Source organism: Anser anser (genome assembly GCF_964211835.1).
Source record: "Anser anser genome assembly, chromosome: 2".
NCBI classification, from domain to species: domain Eukaryota; kingdom Metazoa; phylum Chordata; class Aves; order Anseriformes; family Anatidae; genus Anser; species Anser anser.
The window spans coordinates 27,347,934-27,373,315 of NC_139721.1; the positions used below are offsets into that span (position 1 = coordinate 27,347,934).

The 25,382-nt window shown below is 35.1% G+C and overlaps 1 protein-coding gene across 3 annotated transcripts in view; it reads left to right on the forward strand.

Moving 5' to 3' along the window:
- Positions 1 to 22,514, forward strand: part of MMP16 (matrix metallopeptidase 16) — a 199,767-nt gene extending 177,253 nt beyond the window's left edge. For all 3 annotated transcript variants that reach the window (XM_083822637.1, XM_083822639.1, XM_083822638.1), the window contains 3 exons: positions 8,298 to 8,448; positions 12,907 to 13,022; positions 16,341 to 22,514. In XM_083822637.1, the coding sequence (XP_083678763.1) occupies positions 8,298 to 8,448; positions 12,907 to 13,022; positions 16,341 to 16,675 (602 nt within the window). In that variant the 3' untranslated portion in view covers positions 16,676 to 22,514. The remainder of the gene's footprint in view (positions 1 to 8,297; positions 8,449 to 12,906; positions 13,023 to 16,340) is intronic.
- The last annotated feature ends 2,868 nt before the right edge of the window (positions 22,515 to 25,382 follow it).

The window sequence follows — 25,382 nt, forward strand, 5'->3', positions numbered from 1 at the left end:
AGTGTAATTCATGTTTTCCTGCTGCCACAGAATCAATAGGCTCATCTGAGTCTTTTCTGTGCATGTCCTTGAAAATTCCTGCTAACCAAGGATCTCAGCTGATTTGTGAAACATGATTGCAGAAGTCTGTAGATAGCAATCCTCATCTCGTTTCTTCCATTCCCTTACAAAATTTCTTCCTGGGAAAATAGTATATGTCTTCCTCCCAAGGTTGCTAGCAATAGACAAGCTGATTGTTGCTGAGATGATGAGCAAATAGAACATGTTACCTAGGTAGTATGCTTTACCAATGGAAAAAAATGGTGTAAGTAAGTTCTAGGAGGATCTCTAAATCTGAAGTTTGTCATACAGATATGTTCACAAAGCACAGATCTAAGCCGACATTTATGTCCATTATTCAGAGAAAAAAAAAATAGAATCAATGGAGTGAATGCCATCACAAGGCTTGGACGGGGTTAACATCACAGTGTGCTCAGAAAACACTCACCAGATCACCTCACTTTAAGACTGATCAGTTCTTCACCACAAATTGTCATGATCAAGTGACGACAGCATTGACTTGCAGGTTTTTAAATAAAGCCTCCAATACTTCTTCTGAAGTTGTCAGTAACATCCAGCATTTTCCAATAAATTATAGAGTATTCAACCTCAGCTATGTGCTGGAGAAACATGTCAGTGTGTAAATATCCTCCCTTCAGAACTCCCTTCTCAAGGCACACCTTACATCTCCGTTGCTCTCTTTCACTCACTTTGGAGGCTTTGTTCCTATTGTGAATGTCCTGGTTTCAGTTAGGACAGCTGGTAGGGTGCTATGTTTTGGATTAGGATGAGAAGAGTGCTGATAACATGCTGATGTTTTAATTGTTGCAGAGCAGTGCTTACACCAAGCCAAGGACTTTTCAGCTTCTCACTCTGTGCTGCCAGCGGGCAGGCTGGGGGTGCAGCGGGAGCTGGGAGGGGACAGACCCAGGACAGCTGACCCAAACTGGCCAAAGGGGTATTCCATACCATCTGACGTCATGCTAAACAATATATAGGGGTGGCTGGCCGGGGCGGGGGACGGCTGCTCAGGGATAGGCTGGGCATCAGTCAGCGGGTGGTGAGCAATTGCATTGTGCATCACTTGTTTCGTACACATTATTATTAGTAATACTATTATTATTATTATTATTTTCCTGTCTTAATAAACTGTCTTTATCTCAACTCACAGGCTTCACTTTCCCGTTTCTCTACCCCATCCCAGAGAGGGAGGGGGAAGGGTGAGCAAACGGCTGTGTGGTGTTTAGCTGCCGGCTGGGTTAAACCACAACAGTCCTTTTGGTGGCCAACATGGGGCTCGAACCCACGACCCTGAGATTAAGAGTCTCATGCTGGTAGCTTGTTGTACAGTGGGGCTTCTTCAGCACAGACCACCTCCTCCTCTGATGATATCCCAAAGTATTTGCCTTCTGGCCAGTCCATAATCACTTCCAAGATTCCAGGGCGACTGGGGTTTCCTATTCGAGCCCACTGAGTAATCAGTGCAACCCACTTGCTCCATGTAGCATCAGTTGCATGATGTGTAGAGGGGACCCTTCCTTTGAACATCCAGCCTAGTACTGGCAGTCGGGGTGCCAGGAGAAGCTGCGCTTCAGTACCGACCACTTCCGAAGCAGATCAAACTCCTTCATATGCTGCTAATATCTCCTTTTCGGTTGGAGTATAGTGGGCCTCAGATCCTCTGTATCCTCGACTCCAAACTGAAACCAGGACAGTGAAACAGGGTCTGGACATCTTCCATGATTGAACCGTTTTCCACTTCTGCTTTCTTTTTTGTGGAGCAATGCCTCCACTGTCTGGGGTCAGAGGAGGGAGGATTAATCCAATTTATTCATCTGTGATAGCTAGTGAGTAATTGCAACTTTGTTTTTGCGTGCATGCCTACACTGTCATAGGTTCAGGACAAAAAAATATTCAATCTTAGGACAATAACACTTCTGAGAAACACTCAATGTAGACCTTGTGAAACATCCAGGATAGGAACATTCTGTTGATCTCTTTAGGAATCCACAAATCTCATTTACTTTCAATAATCTATGCTCTATTTCCGTCTTGTGAGGACACGTGGGTTGTCTGGAGATGAGAAGGCTAAGAGATGACCTTATTATTCTCTATGACTTCTTGAGGAAAGGAAAGAGACAGGGAGGTGCTGGTCCCTTTTTCCTGGTAACTAATAACAAGATATGCAGGAATGGCATGAAGCTGGTCCAGGGGAAGTTCAGACTAGATATAAGAAAAAATTTCTTTACCATGACAGAGGTCAAACACTGGAACAGGCTTCCCAGAGAGGTGGTTGATGCCCCATGCCTGTCAATGTCCAAGAGACATTTGGACAATGCCCTCAATAATATGCTTTAACTTTTGTTAGCCCTGAAGAGGTCAGACAGTTGGACTAGAAGGTCTCTGAAGGTCCCTTCCAACTTAACTATTCTATTCAATTCAATTCAGTTTGATTTGATTCAATTCTATCCTATTTGATTCAATTGAATTTGATTTGATTAGATTTGTTTCAGTCTTTACCTTTTGAGACAGAAAACATCAAGTTTGAAATAGTTGATTTAAATGATAAAGCAAGTTTAGATCTTCATAACTTTTCTTTTTTTTTAATTAGTATGATATTTTTCCTATTTATGTGTAAACAGTTGTATTCGTATTAGTAGGCTTCTGTTTTACACTAGTAGAAATATAAAATAGTACAGGTATAAAAATATTTTAAATGTATATATATATTTTTAAATGGGAGCTATGTTGTAAAATATGAGCCATATGCAAATAATCTGGGATGGCAACTCAGGATGGAATATTTATTTATGATCCTTTGAAACATCTGTATAGCTTAATTTTTTACTGTGAGAAATGTAGTTATTCCTTACTTGTGCTATTAAAAATCTTTCAGTATGTTTATACCTGTTCATCATTACCCTTCTGAGAATATTTGAGGAGCATTTGAGATCACACGTAATATGTTAGATATCCATAGAAAATATAGCTAAATCAAGTTCAAGGCTATTGGATCAAGGGTCTTCTTCGGTTTTGAAATTTCCTTGGTTTTGATGTTTTTCTCTTTAAAAATTTAACTAGTTTCATATACTTTTTTATTAATATTTATTTATAAAAGGAAAAATAATTGTAAAAATTCAGTGGCATGCTTGTAGTGCAAAGCTGTAAAGTGATACTTGCTCATTTTGTGTAGCTTAAGATACTTGGCCTGCCTTCTTGTGACTCATAATGCTCATAAAGTACTTAACAATCTGGTGAACAGTGGCTTATAAAAAGCAGCTGTTTACATTCTTGTTATTATTCACTGCTGGTGTCTATGCTGAATGATAATAAGAAGATGGCACCAGAACTATACATTTTTTTTTTGTTTAAATGTGGAAATGTGAATAGTAAAATTTATTCTCCGTACCTGTGGGAATTTATATAGTGCTAAAAATGAAATTGTCAAGCCATCTGTGCTATTGAATGTTATGGTAAACCAAATGTAGCAATAGAAAGGCTGCTGTAAAACATAGTACCAGTGCCACAATCATAACTTTCAACTGCACTTTTCCCACTGCTTGGCAATTTTATTTTGAAAAATATATTTACTATAGTGTTGGATAACGGAGCAGAGAAGTGCCAGAGACAAGATGGGGGAAAAAAGAGAATGAGATAAAAGGAAGCAAAAATAGTAAGTTGGGGATATTAGTGAGAAGATGCTTGATCCTGGCTTGAAAGACCGAAGTTAAGAACAAGAGTAACTGGAGAAAAAAACCTCCAGAATTAGATATTCAAATTCTAACTGGTTTCAGACAGAAACCGGTTCAGAATAGAAGTCCTAAAAGTTTTTATAATCTTGGCTCATCATGGCACATGTAGTGATTATATGCTATATCCTGCACAGGTCTTGCAGTACAGATATTATAATTGCATATACCATGAACAAACATGACTTGGTTGCTGACAACCCTGGAGCACAACCATTCAGCATTCTGATGCTAAAAAGGAATGGTTATGGTTTCTAAAATCTGCGTAATTTTTTGCAGTTGTCAGTCTGGAGACTATCTGGAGTTAAATATTTGGTATTTTAAGAGACGCATTGCAATAGAGATAGTCTTTATCTCCAGTAATTTTTTAAAAATGTCAAAGATAGATGCTTATAAACTTCAAGTAATTGCAGTCACAGTTCATCTTTTTCAATTGTTTTCCTACGGTGATGATATTTAACAAAGCATTACTGAAAAAAGTAAGACATTTTGACTTTTTTGTCACTTGCTTCATTCTCAGCTTGTGACCTTACCATTCTGCTTGTTGGTATATTAGATATTACAGTAGGGAATAAATGCAGAGAGATGAAACATTCTGAAGGCTGGCCAGACTTCATGAAACATGTGGTGCTTTATTAAACTCTGTGAGAATAACAAACCTATCAAACAGACCTTGAAAAACAAGTTTGTTAAATAAATACAGTGCTAATTTCTGTCTGGGACATAAAGTAGGACTCTGATCAAGCATTATTTATGTATAAGAAGGTTGAAACTATAATTATTTTAGTCTTGTTATGTATTCCTTATTTCCATTGTAATCATAATTTATGAGGTGTATTGATTATTTAATTGTGGAAGTGGAATATGAACCAAATGATAGCTACTGACTTGCGGGTTCATTTTTAGTACATTTTAAGATACATAAATACCATTTAAAAGTAAAGGAGTTAATTTTCTTTATAGTCATGCATCTTTTGCACTGATTTTCAGCTTTAACTCCTAATATTTGGTTAAGAGTTTGAACGCTTCTCATTCTTGCTGCAACTTTTCTGAAATTCTCTGATCAACAGCTGAGGGACAGATGCTAAACAGAAAAAAAAAAAAAGTTTAAAATGGGCATTCAAGTGGAACATTTGGGTTTCTTATATACAGACATTCCCATTAACAATCAACAGAGTTGTAGCAGACTAAATATATCTTCCAATGCAAATGTTAAACTCAATGCCCTATAGTTAGAATCAATAGAAGTCTTGCCCACATATGTTAAAGCTCTCAATGCCCTACTGTCTCCATTTTTGGTATTGTATTTTATATAGTTAAATTTACCTTTTGTCTAATTACCCCAAAGCAATTCACTTCCTGTCAGAAATTTTGTGAAGAAGGATTTAATTTCTCACTTATGTCATGTTTTTCCTTTCTTTACCTGCTCATACTTCAGTATATATGAACATTTAACAGATACCTTGCTTAGTACTGCTGTCCACTAAAGTGTGCGCTCAACCGCTGTTTTGTTTTGCTGTGACCTGATCTTGTTAATAGCTGAGTTTGTTGGGTATGGCTGATAATGATCAATTCCTAACAATTGACTTTACTTTTATTCCTTGTGAGGCACAGGAAAAGGTAATGGCATTACATACATCACAGCATATGCCTCTCAATGCTGTGCAACAGCTGTCATTTTGAATGATCTTCTGAAACAGAAATGAGCTGGCTCTGTATCATTCACTGGATCCCATCTGTTGTTCACACCATAAGGACCAACTACTAAGGTCCAAAATACATGGCTTTTCTTACTGTTGCATTTGAAACTGCCATTATCATCTGAAGCCTTCTGTGTCTGGTCATCTGAATTGGCAGAAGGATAAACCACATGGGAGTGGTTTTCATCATCATACCCTATATAAGTGAGTTTTGTAGGGAATCACAGTAAAGGTAAATGTCAGGTTAGCACAGACCTTAATCCTAGGTCAATACAGACCTTAGCTTTTCGTGACTGTTCTTAGATCTCTATGTCCCTTTTATTTTCAGTACTTCAAACGTCTCTGTATGTATTTGTTCTTAGAACCCTTTCTTCCTTCAACTGACAGAGGGAGAAGATGGATCTGTTGAGCAAACTGTAGTGTCTATGTTTGGAAGTGGGTGGCAAGCAGCTGTAAAGAAGCTGATAAAAAATTTACTCTGGAAACACAGCATAGGAGGGACTGAAACTATATCCCTTCTCCTAATTAAAACTGTGATAAAATGAAAGCATGCTTTACTACAGTACACTACAGTACAAACAGGGATATAAAGAAAACTTCCCGTTAAGCAAATATTTAATACCACTGAGGGATAGCTAAAATATAAAAACAACTGCAAAACAGTGTTCTGGATTTTCCCTCTTGTTGACTCTGGCATACACCTGATCCTATGTCTTTGGAGTGATATTACATTTCCTTATAAAATAATTATGCAGCACAGCACCTTAACCTCCTAAGTCTGTGTAACAGTCTTCCTAGCCTTACAGGTAAATATAATAACTAATACAAACAGCCATGATTTTGTCTTTTAAGATCTCTCTCTAAAAGTGTCTGAGGAAAATATATTTTATCGTAGAACCATAGAATGGTTTGGGTTGGAAAGAACCTTAGAGATCATCTAGTTGCAATCCCCCTGCCACAGGCAGGGACACCTTCCCCTAGATCAGGCTGCGCAAAGCCCCATCCAACCTGTTTTTTTTTTTTTTTTTTTTTTTCCCTTAAATTTTAAACATCATCATAAATAACTCTGGACAGACCACGGTGAAATAACCAATAGGGCTATATATACATATACAATAGGCCAATCCAGTATTCAGGGACCTTCCCTAGACTTTTCTGTAATGTAACTCAGAAGGGTCTACATCACACCAGAGAACCTTCTCCTTCCGTGTTGTTATTACAATTAGCAGCACTTTTTAGAAACACAGATGAAGGTAGTCCTTCAAAGAGGAAATAAGCATGTTTCCTACATGATGGAGGCTATAGTCTAGCTTACAAAGAATGTCCCAGTGATAAGATAAAGCAAAAAGAAGACAGGACCTAAAGCAAGTTCTTCAGATAAATACTAAAACACAGATTACACTCCATTTTCCCTATTTCTTGGGGAGATAGGAGGATCTTTATTACCTTTTTTCAGCCTGAGATGTCTGTGTTTGAAAGAGAAATTTTTACTGAAAAGACACAGGTGAGATGTGTATTTTGAAGATTAATTAGAAGAAAGTAAAAATATACAAATGAAAAGATGGTTGCAGAAATAGGTCAGGAGGCACAGTATGTTTAAAAGACCTTAGGGAAGAGTCTGGAAGACAGCAGAATTATTGGGGATGGCACTAGTCTAAAGGCTTATAATATGAGGTAATGAATTTGGTGATACGAGTCATGGAAGTGTTCATTGAGGAAGAAGAGCTTGGATAGGAAGCTGGAGCAAACTAAAGGTGGGAAAATGGAGTGTTAAGAATCGCAAGAGAGCACAGGAAGCATCCTCTCCAAAAGCAGGTACAGGGAAGCCTATACTAGAATATATTGCTGCAAATTCTGCTTTTGTAGACATGCTTACTGCTAGACAGACAATATATTCAGCTAGTAACTGAAACAGTAGGGATTCAACCACTGAGCATTGCTGTCCAGGAGGCACTAAGCCTAAACTGATATTTAAAACAGATTATGTAATCTGAGGTTTGTGTAGACATTTGCATACCAGCTAGCATCACACAACTGCCTTGTGTTATCATCATATACTAAATCAATTGTGTGGTTTTCAATGATCCACTACGCAAAACCAAAGGTTAAATGTTATTGCCACTGGTACTAAGGGTCAACCACTCACTAATTTTAGAAGCACAGCATTTTCACCAGTGGGACTTCAGAACCTTATTTTGCAGTCTTTAGGCCACACTGAGGATATGAATATGAATATATAATATGAAAAACTATTTTAAAATCTACCTGTACATTATGCCCAAGTAATTTAACTTTTTCAGGAGAAAAAGAACAGAGTCATAAAAGTATACAGTTTATATGAGAATAAGAATTTCTATTTTTTATTTATTTATGTTTTCTTATCTGATTTTGTCTTAAAATTAACTATTTTTTTTCCTCGTTCAACATTATATACTATTGTATAGTACTGCTGTAAATTTATTACATTACTGTTCACAGAGACCTTTAAAGATGACTTAATTTTCACTCTGGGTTTGATCTCAGTAAATGGCATAGAACAGATGGTATTAGAATATATGGTCCTATTTGTGGTCCTTTTTGATAATAGATGTTTTATAAATACAAGGTATCTGTAATATATTTTATTTTCTAAGGTATTTTATTTTGCATTATCTGCAGTGTTATAATATTTTTCATTTCAATGTTTTTAGCACAATTGCTGTACCCTATGGGTGTCTTTCTTATTTCTTTAGAATGTATTCATTTCAATACTGAGAGTTCTGAAGACTAACACTTATATATGTATGCGTATATATATGCTTTTGTACAGGTAACAAGTTCTGGGTTTTCAAGGACACTACTCTCCAGCCAGGGTATCCTCATGATTTGATAACACTTGGAAGCGGAATTCCTTCCCATGGTATTGATTCAGCAATTTGGTGGGAAGACGTTGGGAAAACCTACTTCTTCAAAGGAGATAGGTTGGTATAGGAATTCTTCAAGGAAACAATTTGGTGGATGTCGACTAAGCGTGTTAATCTTTTCTGTTATTTCTCTAAAGAAGTTGAGCCACTTCAACAGCTCAGTGGTTTTTGTGGATGTAGTTAATTCCTCCTGCACAGAGGGCCATACTTCTTTCATGTTTCTTATAACCTGTATTATAATTATGTTAGCATACTGAAATGAGGTGTCTCTTTCCAGTGGAAAGTTATGATTTAGAAGTCAACAGGCAAGTCACAGCTGTGATAAATTTAAATTTAAATATTCCAAGTAATGTAATTAGCTTGCACTCTCACTTTATTTGGGTAGTTTCCTGGTGTTTAGTCTTATGTGCACTTTTACCTCCTTTTTAACCTCATTTCTAAACTCTAGCACATAAACAGGCAATGCTTCATTTGAAGGTTTTTAAGGTTGGTGAAAATGGCTTTGTTGCTACCATTTAAAAATGAGATAAGAAAGGAAAATGACAGCTAACCCACAAAGCTAGAGAACAATTTAAGCAGTTCCCTAGGAATTATTTTTAAATAAAGCCTATGGTTTCTTTCAGAAGGGATGCTTATTTTTATGATTAATAAAGAACAGAAGAAAAATGGTAAAATCTGAATTCTCCTCCTGTCCTGAAACTGACTTCCACTTGTCACTTATTGTCTCTGTGTCTTCATTTCCTTGTCTGCAAAAATAAAGGAAAGAATATTTGTCTACTTTATAGAAATGTCAAGAAAACCCATTAGTTTTTGAAGCTCTGAAAGTTATCTGAATGATGGATTTTATAAGTTCAGGATGTTACTATATTTGTTGATTAATATATTCTGGGTGCTCAAGGCACTAATAATAATAAACAATTAATAAACCAATAGAAAACTTATTCGTTCCTAATTATTTTAATGTTTATATTAGTATTGTTAGAAGTATGATTGCTGCTGTCATTACTGTGTGGTACTTAGGATTATGAGACATTAATAGTATTCTTGGATGTCTTCAGAGATTAATTTAATCCACATCACAATATTTTTAGTTTACTAGTTTAGTAGATAACACTATATTTATAATCTTTTAGCAATACGATAATATTGCATTACAGACTGCCACAACCAATTGTATTGTTAAAGGTTTTGTTTATATGTTTGTTTTTAAAGAAAAATAGTTCTTCATCTCATGATAAAGAAGGTAGAAACTAAGTAAAAATTTAATGGTGTTTGAAAATTAATGAAGAAAGACACCTGTATAATTTGCTTCCTCTTGTTTAGAAGATTGATTATTATATATTTTTTTTTCAAGTAAGTTCATTTTCAAATAACAATTTCCCACCTTCACACACCTGGGAAAGTACGTACAGTAGGAATCTTATATGACATGCACTTCCCTTAGTCTTTATTCAGCAGTGTCCTTTTATATTTCCATGCACAAACAGTTACTTATAGTTAATAGTTTCAATAATAATAATAATAATAATAATAATAATAGGTAATAACATTTTAATAACATAAAAATAACTTTCAGGAAAAAAGATATGTTGACAAAGAAGGTTCAACTTAGAGCTAACAAGCAGAATGAGACTCAGCATGATATAAATGCATTACAGTATGTAAGAAGATCGAAGAACATGAACCTTGCAGAGATAATTGAGCTATTATGGGATATTGACCACCAGTGGGAATAAACCCATATACCACTAAGCTTCTCAATGTGTATTGTTTATATCACAATTTTTTCTTTTTAAAGTTAGAGTTGAATTCTGCTGGTTTTAGTAGTACATATATATCTACTATAGGGCTGTATCTAATCCTGAGAAAGGTATGAATGTAGCTGCTTAGTGGCAGAAGGTAGTAATGAAAGGAAAACAAAACATTATACTAGCATAAAAATAACGATGTTCTTGCTTATGTAACTCAAGGACATGTACACTTGTTTTGATGGTAATCTTCAGTAAAGGAGCTTCAGGGCAGAATCTAGACAGAGTTAAATCTGCCAGAACAATGGTATAAATAAAAAGCAGTTGGAGCAATAAAATATCAAGCATCTAATATTATCTATAAAATTAAAAAATAAATATTTAGAAGTTCAAATAGTAAATGATATTATAATACTTGCATGTCAAAACTAACTCATGAAATGATGATCATTATTATTATTTGAAGTGATCCATTTACACACAAAAGATAACTCTTCCAAGTAATTCTATAAAAGCAAAAGAGGGGCCAACAAATTGCAGAAAAACATTTTACCCACTCTTATTCCTCTCCTTAGAACTGAATAGTGTAGGACAAGATGATAACATGGTTGCTGTACTTCTTGACACTTGGCCTTGTTTATGACCCTGTTTGGTGTGAGTGTTTTTTGCACTTTTTAGTTTAAATGAATCTTTTTTTCATTCATAAAGCTTAGCTTTCTGGTAGTTTACAATATTGTTAAGTAAACAGTATTAACTAGAGGAAAGAACACATTTTAGCAAATGTTTTCCTATATTTTTACAAAACCACAAAGTGCATTTTCATTTATTTTCCCCCTGTTACTCTATCAGTCTTTGAGATACGGTAACACAGTTTATATAGTTGGTAAAGCTCAAATCATTTAAGTCATCACTGGGCAGTCTGCTTGTGAACATTTTGCATGCCAAGGAAAGACAGAACTAGGTTTTTCCTTACCCTGTGGACATGCTCATTATTTCAGCACAGACTGAAGAGATAGTATCATGATCAGTCTTTTCCTAATAGGATTTCTCATCAATGCTGAAAAGACAATGCTTTCAGGGCTTTCAAGTGTGTACTGACTGTGTCCTCAAAGATGTTTTTTAATGGCAACATATATGTTTGAAAGTCCTATAGGACTGCCTGTTTCCATCCTGGAAAAACATAGAGGCTAGTAAATGGAGCTTGCTGGAAGAGCTCCAGGTTGGAAGAGAAGAAATGAAAATGAATGGAATTAAGCAAGAAAGAAAGGGGGTTCTGGGAAAGAGGGACAGAGGAAAAGATAAGATAATTGATAAGAAATGCAGATAAAAATGGAGATTAGAAAATAGAAGATTAAACTCAGTGAAGAGTGAGAACACAGAAATGAGAACAAACAAATGTGGAAAGAGAAGCTAAGGCTGAAGAAATGCAGAGTCAGGACATGAGTAATAACTATCTGCAGTAGTATTGATTTCAGATCTTTGTTTGCTATTTCTACATGTTGTTTCATTCTCCATGTAAATTCTAAAAGATGTTCCATTTCAAAATAAACAACATTGTTTTGTTGGCTGGTTATTGGTGCATGTGCTACTATATTAAGAAATCAGGTTATAAAAATGATTTATGCGTTTGAAAGAAAAAAATAGATACAAATAGTTTTTAGTGTAATTTACCAAATCTGCCACCTTTTAATTTCACTAGAATTTTAAAGCCAGGGAAATGCCACACAGGGCAAGGTACATAAGAGTGTAGTCTATTCTGTTTTTCAAAAAGATCAAGAGATGAATTGATTAGTTTCTAAGAACCTTCAGAAGGAAAAAAATATTGTCCACTTAAGGACTCTAATCTACCGGGATATATCATAACAACCATTTCTAAAAGCTGAAGTCAAATGGTTCAAATTATAAAAAGGGTCAAGATTTTAGCAGGACTATATTATTAATGCAGATGATACGGAGAGTGGCTGCCTTTTTAGGTGATTTTTCACAAGAATAAAGCTGAATTTGGAAAACTCCCAGAAAACTATGATCTAACAGTGTAATTTAAATTAGTGGAGCCAATCCAAATATGTAATAACCTACCCAAATATTATAGCAATATACACAGAGAAACTAAGGATACGCTATGATAATACTTAGATGCATACAGCAATTTAATCATCTGCATAAGAACAAAGAAAGTATCAACATTATTTCTAAGTGTAAATAAAATCAAAATCGTAAATACTTCTCTGAAGTTCAGGTTGCCTAAGATTTGCATAGTGAGGCTTTTTAATTAGAGAAAGGCTGGTTGACAATGATGCACAAGTGCATTTAAAATTTTCTGTTGCATTGTAACAATTTAATAAAATGACCAGCTACAGTAATGTATACTCATAGGGAGTCAAGTTAAGCATGCTGGCATTTTTGTGATTAAAATATTAGTTAAAACATCTGTGTACCTTTTTTTCATATGCTGCATCTCTTTGTTTCACTGTGTCCTAGACATCAGAATTGCTGTGATTATAAGTGAGACACAAGTTGATTTAGTCGTCAAAGTGCAAAAATCTTTTATCTTTTTTCAGTGTACATGAAACAGTTATCTAGTTTGCAAATAGATTTTATTTCTTTGTTATTTGGTAGTGTCTAAAAGAACTCAAGTATTCCCATTTGTGACTATTCAATATAGCAAATGTTAGAAGCAAAAAACTATGTAGTTTCTGGCCTGCTATGTTATAATTTTTTTTTTCTTTCTTTTTTTATCGTTTCCTTAAAAAAAAAAAAAAATCAGGTACTGGAGGTACAGTGAAGAAATGAGATCCATGGACCCTGGTTATCCCAAACCAATCACAATTTGGAAAGGTATCCCAGAATCTCCTCAGGGAGCCTTTGTCCACAAAGAAAATGGTATGCAAACACATTTCTGTTTTACTAATTTGCTAATTTACTAACACACTTTATGTAATACAGAGTAGCAGAGCAGTGAATGACTATTTGTATTAAGTAGTGGAGGAATTTATGAACAGAGGAAGTATTTCCTGTTATAGAACTCGGTTTTGTGAAAAAGGCTTTGTTTGCTTGCATGTATCACTTAACACAATGAAGGGGAAAGATATTTCAAATTTAGCATAATAAACATTAATTTTCATTCTTTTTGTTTGTTTTATTCTGTCTTAATTCATTTAATTATTTCTGTTCTCTGCAGAATTAAAGTATGTCTTAAAATGAGTTTTCTAACCACAGTATATCTCTATTTTGCTACTGTCAAGGCGTTGGCTGTTTATACAATTTAGAAAGTAATACCTTTATTCTGAATAACTAGAACAGGGAAACCAGATCTTTATCTGAACAGAAATCTTAATCTGAAATATCCTTAGGAATTTATGTTATCAAAGATGTCATAAACCCATGATAAAGAAATGCAAATCATGGGGATGTTAGTATAAGGTGCTACTACCTGGACCAAGATGGATCATCACATATAGGAATCTAGAATTTCAGTTAACCACAGTTCCAAATGAATGAGAGCAGTCTAAATCTCATCTATTTTATGAGAATTCGGTGCTACCCAGGGCTACTGGCAGGCTGCCCTCAGTTGCACAGAGTGTAGATCCCTTTGATGGGAATAAAAATATGCATTTGTCCTCATTTATCATTGTTGGAAGAAAGTTGTATGGCATTTATGATTTATTTATTAATAAATTTTGAGTGTTGTGCTCACCTCACAGACAGCACATATATGTATTGCCATATTATTTTAATTTCCTTTTAATAAGAAGGTAAAAACATTTCTTTCCATGTATAGATCATTTCCATCTACTATTTCAATCTCCAACTTGGTTAAGTAATTTACTATAGATTTTTTTTTACCCAAAAAATATGTCTAATTGCTTCCTTGCTCTGTTACATCTAGAAGTAGAAAACATCTCTGGATTCCAGCACTTTGGCTAGACTAGATTTTTTTATGTTGTTTTCCTTTGGCTTATTTTATTTTTACTTGGGAATTATTTTTATTTATTTTTTTTTATTTTTTTTTTATTTTTATTTTTACTGGGAAGTAGGTCAGGCATGATGACATTCTGCATGTATTACACTCAATAACTAACTGTTGTTTGTAAATACACATATATGTTTGGAAACGGGCACAAACTTTATGTATGCACACACAAGCACAATGGATATAACCTCTGCTCTCTTCCCTTAATTACTTTTTAAGCATATTTCTAAAGATTACATCCAAAACGAATTTAGCATGTATATATGTTTATATATAGTGAGGCACTGGAACAGGTTGCCAAAGAGAAGTTGTGGATGCCCCATTCCTGGACGTGTTCAAGGCCAGGCCGGATGGGGCCTTGGCCAACCTGATCTAGTGGATGGTATCCCTACCTATGGCAGGGGGGGTTGGAGTTAAATAATCTTTAAGGTTCTTCCCAACCCGAGCTATTCTATGATTCTATGATATCTGTATATATGCATGTATTTATATATATATTTTTTCTTATTTTGACTGCATTTCCCATAAAAAGGTTTCTCTATTGAGCTCAGGTACATGTGTCTGTCATTATGAATGCAAATTATCTTAGTGTAACACTCAGATGAGTGGTTTTCAAAGTACTACAGGGGCAGAACACTTATTACTAAGGCAGAAAAGACTCTTCATAATGTCAGACCCACTTCTCTTTTCTTCTCCAATAGCTTTGATAGCCTGTCCAAGAGTCTTTGAATGAGGAGGGTGGTAAAACATGACATTAGATTGTGAAGAAGGCGAAGGGAAAAGGGTACTCCTGGGCTTCTCAGGAAGCCTAAAAGGACCCTAGGGAAGAAAGAAGGATTGAAAATGCCGTCATAAAGATCCCATTAAGACCACTACGACATTTTTCATGAAATAATGAAAGCAGGCATATCTTGAGAAATAGTTTGCATCTCCACTGCTGCTTGTATGGAAATAGCAAGAAACAAAAAGAGATACCAATATGAAGTAACACAACTTACTTGGAAAGAATTTGAGTGCTTTTTGTCTGGATCTGTTTTCCTTTGGGTAGAAGAGCTGACATGCAAGCTTTTCTTCATAGTTCTCTTGGTGACCATTTGAAAGCATATCTTCTAATTAAACCAAATAATTTCTATATTTTTTTTTTGGCTTTCCTTTTTTTTTTTTTTATTTATTGTGCAAACCATGCAAATAAACACCTACAGTAAATGTGATAATAGACAAAAGGATTTCCTTCACAATTAATACTAACTAATGTCAGTATTTTGGGTTATATGTACCTGATATATACACGTTTGTAGTTTATATATATATGTTAGAATATAGATATAGAGATGTCATCTCTATATAGTCTCTCTATATGTATTAGAATATTTTTATAGATAATACATCAAATTGCTTCAGCCGAAGTACTTAACTGTGAGAAAAAAAAAAAAAAAATGCTGGAAAAAATCCATCAGTTTGCATTCAGCCTATAAACAGTGGGAGGAAATTCACACTTTGTGAAGGTTTGCTGTATATATATATATACATATATTTCCAGATTAATGCCATTTTTCATCTGGGATAATAAAGTAACTTAGATTTTTGTAAGGGAGTCTCTCTATTTTTTATTTTTTTTCATTTAGGCATATTTGGTAATAACATCAGATTACATCTGAATGATAAAATACCAGCTCCCTGCAGAAAATTTAAATGTGTACACCTGTGGTGGTTTTTTTTTTTGGCAAAGCTGCTTTTATTTCATACAGTTTCCTTCTTCTGAAGTACAGTGGTAGGCTATGTGACACTAAAGAGAGAGAGCTCTTATTTCTGGCTAGCTCAGCGTAGCAACTTATTTCAGTAGACTTTTCATCTTGAAGAGCTTGAGATGCTTCAAAGTGCATAGAGCTGGCCCTGAGGATTACAGCTCCAGTTGGGCTTTCAGTGAATAAACAAGTCACCTGGACCCTGGTCTGTCAAAGATAATATTTTTTGAAATTTCTTTATTGTTTGTGGTAATGCAGGAAATAAAATATTTCTATTCTATAAAAAATAGAGGAAAACAGATTTTCTAGAGACAGGAAAGAAATGAAACTTGGAAAGTTTTGAAAGGCCTATCAGGGTATATTCCTCATATTTTTTATCTTTTTAATTGTAAAATAATTTCATACCAGTAGTTTCAGTCATTGGGTGTAGGTGACATGGTTTGATCTGATATGACCATGAATAATTGCAATTTTCTTCCTCAGGCTTCACATATTTCTACAAAGGAAAAGAGTACTGGAAATTCAATAACCAGATGCTCAGAGTGGAACCTGGCTATCCCAGATCCATCCTCAAGGATTTTATGGGTTGTGATGGACCAACAGACCGAGACAAAGACCGACACAGCCCTCAAGATGACGTTGACATTGTCATCAAATTGGACAACACAGCCAGCACTGTGAAAGCCATAGCCATTGTCATTCCTTGCATCCTGGCCTTGTGCCTCCTTGTCTTGGTTTACACTGTGTTCCAGTTCAAAAGGAAAGGAACACCCCGCCACATACTGTACTGCAAACGCTCTATGCAAGAGTGGGTGTGATGTAGGGTTTTGGTTTTTTTTTTTCCCTCCCAGGAGTTTGTGGTAACTTGAGATTCAACACAAGAGCTGTTATGCAGTTTCCTAGCTAGGAGCAGGCATCTGTCAGTCTGAAACAAAGCTGATCTTTAAAACCCAGGGGGGTGCCTGTCCTGCGCATGAGTGGCGATTTGCTCAGCTGGGAAGCCTCCATGATACAAAGTATCTGCTGTTTCTTCAGTCCTTTGTCTTTCTTTGTCATTCAATTTAGGCCTTTCCTCTGCACGCTAAATGCCCGATAAACTATCAGGATTAACTAACGAAGAGGAAAAATAAAAAATCTCCAATGTTTCTACATTTTTCCCTTAAGGCCTGTTCCCCTTTGAAAAATTTTTTGCTGAAAGTCAATTTTTTTAGAAAAACACAACAACCCGCAATGGAACTTTCAGGAAAGTGAGAAGACCCAAAACAGCTTTGTCTCCAAAGAGGATTGCTTTCTGTCTGCTATGGATAAAGTCCTATACTCCTACTTCCAGTTTGTCAGGTGGGAGACCCGGATGACACGCAGGACTTCAGACTGTTCGGACAGCCATTTTCCAACAAACAAGGGGCCAAAATATCTGCAATATAGTAACAGCCTTAATAATACATTCATTTTGTGTTTTATACAGCTGCTCTGGGCTATGTCCTCAATGTTTTAAACTCATTTATATTCATTACTATATTTAAGAGGAATCTTTTTATTGGTTTGTTTGATTTTGGGTTGGTTTTCCTGCATAATCTTTCCCAAGCTGTACCAAGCCAACTGCCCCAGGCCTTTCACAGGTCTGTCAGGAGCATTCATTCCAAAGCATGGTAAAAAGCAGTGTGTCTCTGAAGTGGATTTCAATGAACTAAAGCAACAGTCATGCTGTAGAGAAACTTGACACTGGTATTACTTTGGTGTAACCCTTTGAGAACTATTGCATTGGTTTGCAGAGTCTGGTGGATTTAAATTACAGGATTGTGTTTTGGAAATACAGGTTTTAAAAGAAAAACAGTTTTGTTTTTTTTTAAAAACAGATTTCCTGTGACTGCAAGTGAGTGTTTTTAATTACTTGCATTATTGATACAAAAACATTTATAACATAAAGAGAAAACAAACTATATTTACCAGCTACTTTCTGGTTAAATGAACCAAACCTATTTTAATATCTTCTATCACTTACCAAGGATTTTTCTGAACTGGCTACAGTTTTATAGCTTAGCCTTTTATCTTAAGCATCTTGAATTTCTCTTTTAAACTATGTTGCATGATAATTCAATTTGCCTCTTCAGAGGTAGAGTTACAGTTTCAAAGGAAAACCGAAATGATGACTCCGATATTGCATGAATATCCTCTGGTGTGTTACCCCCTTGCATGTTCACCGTAGTTCTCAAAGGGTTAGTCAAATCTCTGGCCTTTAGCTGAACATGATATCATTGACAGAGCCAAGGGACCACCAAAGCATTTTGTCATTACGTGTAATTTGTGCTAACAGCAGTATTGTCATTTTCATGTGACCTGCAGAGCAGGTTTGTATCAATATTTTTTTCCTAGAGAAAAGTCAGCAACTGACAGACCTCTTTATTGATTTTAGGAGCTGCTTCTTGCAGTGATAGGCTTTACAGTCACTGGGCTGTGAACTTATTAAAGATGGTCAGAATGATGCACCCCAAACGTCAGACACCTGGTTTTTTATGAAAGCCAGGATTTGAGGGGAGTAGCTTTTGCAACAATGAACAGCTTGCCTTGAACTTGATTATTGACCTGTTGACTGTCATTACCAAGTTAAACATTGTCTTCTGTGAACAGCTTCACTGTCTGAATTTCCTTAAAGTGTACTGTCCTATGTCTTTGCTCTTTGACCTTTAACTTGCAAACTGGCACAAACTGAATGGAATCTGGTGTTGCTAATGATCTAAGATGGGTTTAATTTCTTAAAAGGCCTGATGTACATTATCCAAAATTAGAGAAAAAAAAATGGTGAAGTGTTTTCTTAGGAAAGAAAAGACAGAAACAAAAATATTTATGATAGATCTGTAGAAAGGTATTTTGTTATGTATACATGCACACTCTAAAAATGAACTACAGTAGAAATGATTTTTTATTTAACTTGAATACAATTTTTCCATATAAAGTTATCATTTCTACAGATAGCTAGTTATTAATGAAAAGGTTATAGGAAAGTATTAAAATACTTGAAATGGCCAGTATTGGCTTTTACATAAAATGAGACTTTTGTACTACATTCAGCCAATTTCTTACTGATTTCTTAATTCACATAACTGGATCATTTTTTAGAGAGTGTAGGTATATATACACATATATTATGGTTATTATTATTTTGGTAATGAATAGCTTGACTGCCTTGAATTTATATTTATATTGAGCATAGCATGAAAAATAGTATGCCTTTTTGTTCAATTACATGATTTTATATTGATTTGAGGACTTATTTTATGAACATATGTGGCATGCTATAAAGCATTGCAAATTGTTATTTCTTAGAGCATAAACAGATATACATATGTAATGGCTAACAGAAATGAAGATTAGAAAAAGATATAGTTTTACAACAAATATGCAATGCAGATGGCATTTTCGAGATGTTTTGTAGAGGTACTGCATACTGTAGGTTAGAATTGCACCAGTATCAGCCCATAGCATTATTTAGTAAATCCAATTCAGTTGTTGCTGAAAATATATATTAATTCACAGTTAAGTAACATAGGGTATTTACTGCACATCTGCTCATTTGGTAAATTCGGAATTCAATGCTTCTTTGTCATATATATTAATATGTGTGTGTGTGCATGCATTTGTGTATTTAGAAATGCATGCACACACTCACACATACATGCATATTTTAATTCATGCATAGATTTTTATTGTCAGCTATCTACTATAACTTATATTTTACTACAGATAGAACAAAATGATTCATCACCTGTTCCAATTTTGTCCCTTGGATAGTTGGTGGAAAATACTAACACTATTTACTCTGCATTTGGTTTTCCTCTACAACAGGAGAACTGGTTTTATATTCTCTTTAATTCAGAACAGCATCTCATCTGTTTTTTTGTTCACTTGAAAATTTCACTTCAATTTTGAAATATCTTTCATGGCAGCTTTAACTTTTTGTGCAACTGTTTCCCTGAGAGTAATGAAGTGCTGAGCATGTTGACTGTTGTTTTTTGATAAAGTAACAAAAATGTTTGCATTTGGAGAACTTAATTTTAATTATGCAGGAAGGTAAGTGTGATAAGTCTAGTGCTTGGTATATGGTACATCATAGATACCTGAATACACAAGTTGATTATTTTCTTTTACTCTAAAGTGCATATATATTATATACAGAGAGGGAAAAGTAATATTATATTGGCATGTTTATGTCATGCAGAGCAAGGTTTTGTCAGCATTTCTCTTATATACCCCTATTTTCAGTAGGTTATAACACAGTCATAAAGGTTTGTTTTAAGTAGGAGCAAACGTGGTCAGTGGAATTTCCAAATACATGTTGGTTGACTTTGAATTATGGAAGTTCAGATTAAATTACTGGTGTTGCCTGATTTAGTTTTGAACTCAAACAAGTAAAAGTTCTAAGACAATGTTATTTTTTGAATAGTTGTTTTTCTACCAGGGCCTATAATTACAAGCACTAATCAAAAACAAAGTGATTGAGTTCTGCAATCTGGGTTCCTACTCACGTGTCGTAACTTTTCACATAAAATTTTTAATAAACTTTTCCATATTGCTACTGTCACGATCTGTACTGTGGAACAATACAAAACTGAATATTCATTGTGTTAATCAGTTGCAGTTTAACAAGCTGACTATACAGGGCTGTGTATCTTCAAAATACTACGGTCTGTATGACGCAGGAGGCCAGAGTAGATAACATCACCGTTTCACCTGGCCTTTTAATGTATAAAGCTATGAAAAGGTTATTGACTGTAACATATTGACACTTTTTTTTTTTTTCCAAAAATACACCTAAAAAAGTATGTAACTGTATATTTACTGGATAGCCTCAGATGGAGACACTCAAATGGCTCCAAAGGAGCCCTTTCAAGTCTCCTGAATAAATGTAATACATGTTTTATATCTTCCTATGAATTTTTGTTCTTTTTCTTTTTTCAAAGTGGAGTAAAGGGAGGCAATAATTAAAGGAAAAAAAAAAAAGGCTACTTCTGTGAATGAAAATGACAGAAATTAATATATTCAAACATAAGGAGCAGATTTACACTTTCTCTTGGCAGTGTACTTCACCTCCCAGTTGTTTGGCCAAGACTCTTGTGCTATGAGCACTGTGGGTTAAGAACAGAATGTAAGACTTAATTTTGAATTTTCAACTTTTTTTTGGCTTACTTCACAATCCTAATGTCAGTTAAATGTAGCTTTTGGTACCAAATTATATATAATAGAATTCTAGCTTGTTGGTTAGAAAAAATGTGTGTAGGGTAGAAAGTAGGTCCGCCTAAAAGCAACAGAAACATTACATTCCTATTGTTTTTTGTTTGTTTGTTTGTTTGTTTGTTTGTTGCATTTGAACCATCACTAGGGAAAAGCTTAAAAAACGCCAAATAGAAAACTGAACAGTGAATGTTCCAGTCACTGCATTTTTAAGAAAGTAGAAATGCAAACTATCACACCATTAGCAGCCTAAATTGGAGATAGCGCAAGGTAACCAGGCTGAAGGATATGGCTGCAGGGGCTTGCTCTGTCCTGGCTTACACATATTCTTAGAATGAGGCCTAAGTTTTACCACCAATTGCAGAGGTGGAGCAAGCTGTGTACCGTAGTAGTAAGAGATTTGATGCAGCCATTACAGAACAATAGCTCCCTGTCGCCTTTTGTTGTTGTCAAGACTGTCTTTGGACAGCTCTATTTCCAGAAGTGTAAATAGAAGACTGCAGCCCTATGAGCCACAAGGAAAATCATTATTATCAGTGGAAAGAACAAATGTCACTGGCCACTTAGGTGTTCAGCTATGCTGTAAATCAAATAATGTTTTGTGTGAGTCGAGGAACAGATAACCTGTTATTGAATACAATGCTATATCTGTGACTGATAGATCAGTGCTGTTATGTTAAGAATACTTCCTTAGCTCAAAGTACACAGACTCTAGAGAGAGTGGTTCAAGTAAGATAAGACCATTTAAACATACGTCAGTTACAAAATCAGGTGTAAATGAACCATATAACATATAAACATAAAATTAATATCTGTTTATGCCTATAAATCACTGATTTGTCAGCCAATGATCTCGTGAAAAAAAATGTAATGCGTGAGTCCAATCTCTCTAATCCATTCTTATGACTTATCCTCTGAGATGTCAGAGGCTGATAGAGATCAACATTGTCATCAGTGCCATAGATGCTGAAAATGTCTGGTAAACATCAAAAGCATACCATCACTTGTTGTGGACTGGCTCCATTTTACAATTGATCTAAGGTAGACTCTAGTGTTAGCATAGATCCTCTATGATGTGTTATTTGAGGTATGCATGTAACTAAGAAAGCACAATGATAACTGGAGTTCATATTTTGAAGGTTCATCAGTATGTGACCACAGTAAGCATTTGTTCATCAAATCAAAATGACTTTCAAAGTACGTAGACAGCATTGAACACAAACATCATAAACAGGTTTTGACTCCCAGCATGCATAAGCTTTAGCATATCGTCTACAATTTGTAGTTATTTGCAGTTGCCTATCCTCTTGTTGAGATATGACTTTCTATGCGAGGTGTTTAAAGTATGTTGATCCTGTGGATATAGCCTTAAGTATTACTCTGGTCTGCCCATAGTACAGATGAAATAAATTTGAGAGACAAATAAAATATAAATGAAGAAATGTTGATTCAAACTAACGTACTAAACAGGATTTTCTACACTTGGATGTGCATGCAGCACAGTGCTGCTTGCTGTCACACTACATAAACTCTAACCATTACATATGCCAGCCATTTATGATGGCACAAAGCTTTCCAGTCATACAGCTTAGTTTCTTCTGCTTCTGTAAAATGACATTGTTCACAGCTGGTAATTATAATAGCCACCACATAAACTAAAGTTTTCTATTTAGTTAATAGCCATCTCTACCCTATGAAATTGCATCATATCCTTTTTATAACTACACCCTTAATCTCTTTGGCAAGCTCTCAGCATATCTTAATTCATAGTCTTTCATGCCCCATGAATAAATAAATAAATAAATAATAAAATTTGCTCTTGCAGTAAAATATATACTGAGAATTCTCTTCATCTTGCCATCTGGCACTGACACATGGAATAATCACTTTTATTCTGTGTCATGCACGTGTCCTGGATCAGACATTTGCCCATCCATCATTCTGGGAACTGGGTTTCTGGGAAGTAGGATTAGCAACAGAAGGCTGGTATAAAATAGCTTTCTGCGGTAAGTGCTTAGACCTTAACATTACAACAACAGAGTTTGAAGAGTTTTTAGAGAAGTAATATATTACTTACCAACTGGTAACAATGCACTGTAACTCTGCCAATCAGCGCATGCTCAGCTGTGTTTGCCACTTGCAGAGAGTAGTGTGTTAAATCAGAAAATAATGTTTCTAATCCATATTTCCATCCTTATGTATTGACATAGTTTAAAACCCTGTCTACACACATATTTGTACTTACATGGCTATAAAATTGTCAGACTTGCGGAAACTGACAGTGCTTAGGGTCAGTATACAGTCAGTGCTAACTCATTTATAAGGTGTGAAAAAAAATTGTTTCCCTTACTATGATTTCACAACTTCAAAGAGAAAAAGGAGGTTGGCCAGTAGTGTAAAATGGTGGTTTAAAATACTCTTTATTTTTCAGTGTTAACACTTACATATTATACGTAGCCCAAAAAACACTATTATACAACTGATATAGTCAAGATTAAATGCACAGCCCCCTATTTAGGCATACAAAGAATCTAAACAGATTCATATACTATATGTGCATTGCTTGGTTATTGCCACAAAATTTTCAGTGCTCACGCATTGATCACATTAATATTTTATGTGATCACCATGTTGAAGTCAGCTCTGAGCAGTTTGTTTGCTTGGATAGAGAGTTATACACGTTAGGAAAGCACTGTTATATGCATTAGGAATAGATACATTTGATGATGTGTATTCAGAAGACATCACCAGCAACCTACAGCACTGTTTTAAATGATCGTGGCAAACCACAATTCACACCTGAAAGGCATAGCTGTGGATTGTATTTGCATAGCTGTGTTTCACCTTACATAATGAAGTGCTATGAACTCAGGTCATGAATCACAAGGCAGATGAAAACTATTAAAGACAAACAAACAAACAGACAGACAACAAAAAGAACAACCTTCAGGACATTAATTGTCAATACTCACTCAGCTCACAGAAATACCTTAGATTGCTATCCAAGAAAATTTAATGCTGAGTAGCAATACAGTATTGAAGGAATGTGTCATGACACAAATAATCTATTCTCAGTTCTTACACTGTGTAATGCATTTGGTGAAATACTGTCAAATAAGTATATGTCTAACATCCATCCTTTGTGTGTTTCTGAAACCAAGCAGTCATCTCTTGTCAATTCATGCTTAAAAGTTTGGACTTGTAGTGTCATTCACTATTACTGTCTTACTGAGTCTGAATGTAAACTATGTTACAATATAGATCTCCCATACAAGATTCACAGGCCATCATCTGCTATCTGTGCACTGCTTTGAAGGTTGTTGTCCTTGGATCACAGTGATGACAAATACAGCTTTTTAGGACCATTGAAATCTTTCTTAGAGAAAACCTATATTAGTCATGAATTGTCTTTCCAAAACATCTAGGATCCACAGGACAGCCAACTAGGTCTTTTGATCAAAGACAGCAGGCAGGCACAGAAAATGCAAGGGAAGTGCATTTCCGTTTTTCATTTCTAGAAGAATATAAGAAAAGGAATGAGAACACTTTGCTTCATAACTCCAAGTGCAAAACCAATTTGATGGGTAGGGAAGGAACCAAAGATGATGACTGACACCACAGAAAATTTCATGTACCCACTACCTTGGTTACTGACATTAGAACAAAAGGACATATTATCAGGAACTCAGTGATAGCTTTGAAAGTATTATTGATTTCCAACAACAAAGATACTTGTTACACTTTAGAAAGTCCACTGAATTATATATTTGATGTCATATCCCACTGGTCAGTCAAAAAGGCACCTCAGTAGAGTTGCTCTAAATCTGACTACAAATATATAGAGAGCACACTAAATATCTTCTACAATTGTAAATCGTTCAAGAAAGGATTAGTCAAACCAATATCATCCTGAATCTATATGCAAAAACTTGTCGCAGTGAAATGTTTTTACCTTTGTTGTTAGAAATTAGAACTCCATAGTTATCCATCACTGGAAGAACTCTACTGGATGAGATGTTGAAGGAGAAAGAAGCCTTTACCTATGTTAGTCTATATTACAGACATGTATCTTTATTTCTGTATCTCAGTCCTGAAATATTTGATTTAATAGAAACACACCTATGACCTCTGGATGGATCATGTATCACTTTATTTTTTTTTTATTTAAATTGATAAATATGTTCAAATTTCTGATCCCTCCCCCTTTTTGTTTATTTTTTTCAACTGTGCCTTGATGTGTTTTCTGACTGATTGATACAATTTTTAATGTATTCTGATCTTGGTAGACAAGTGAGA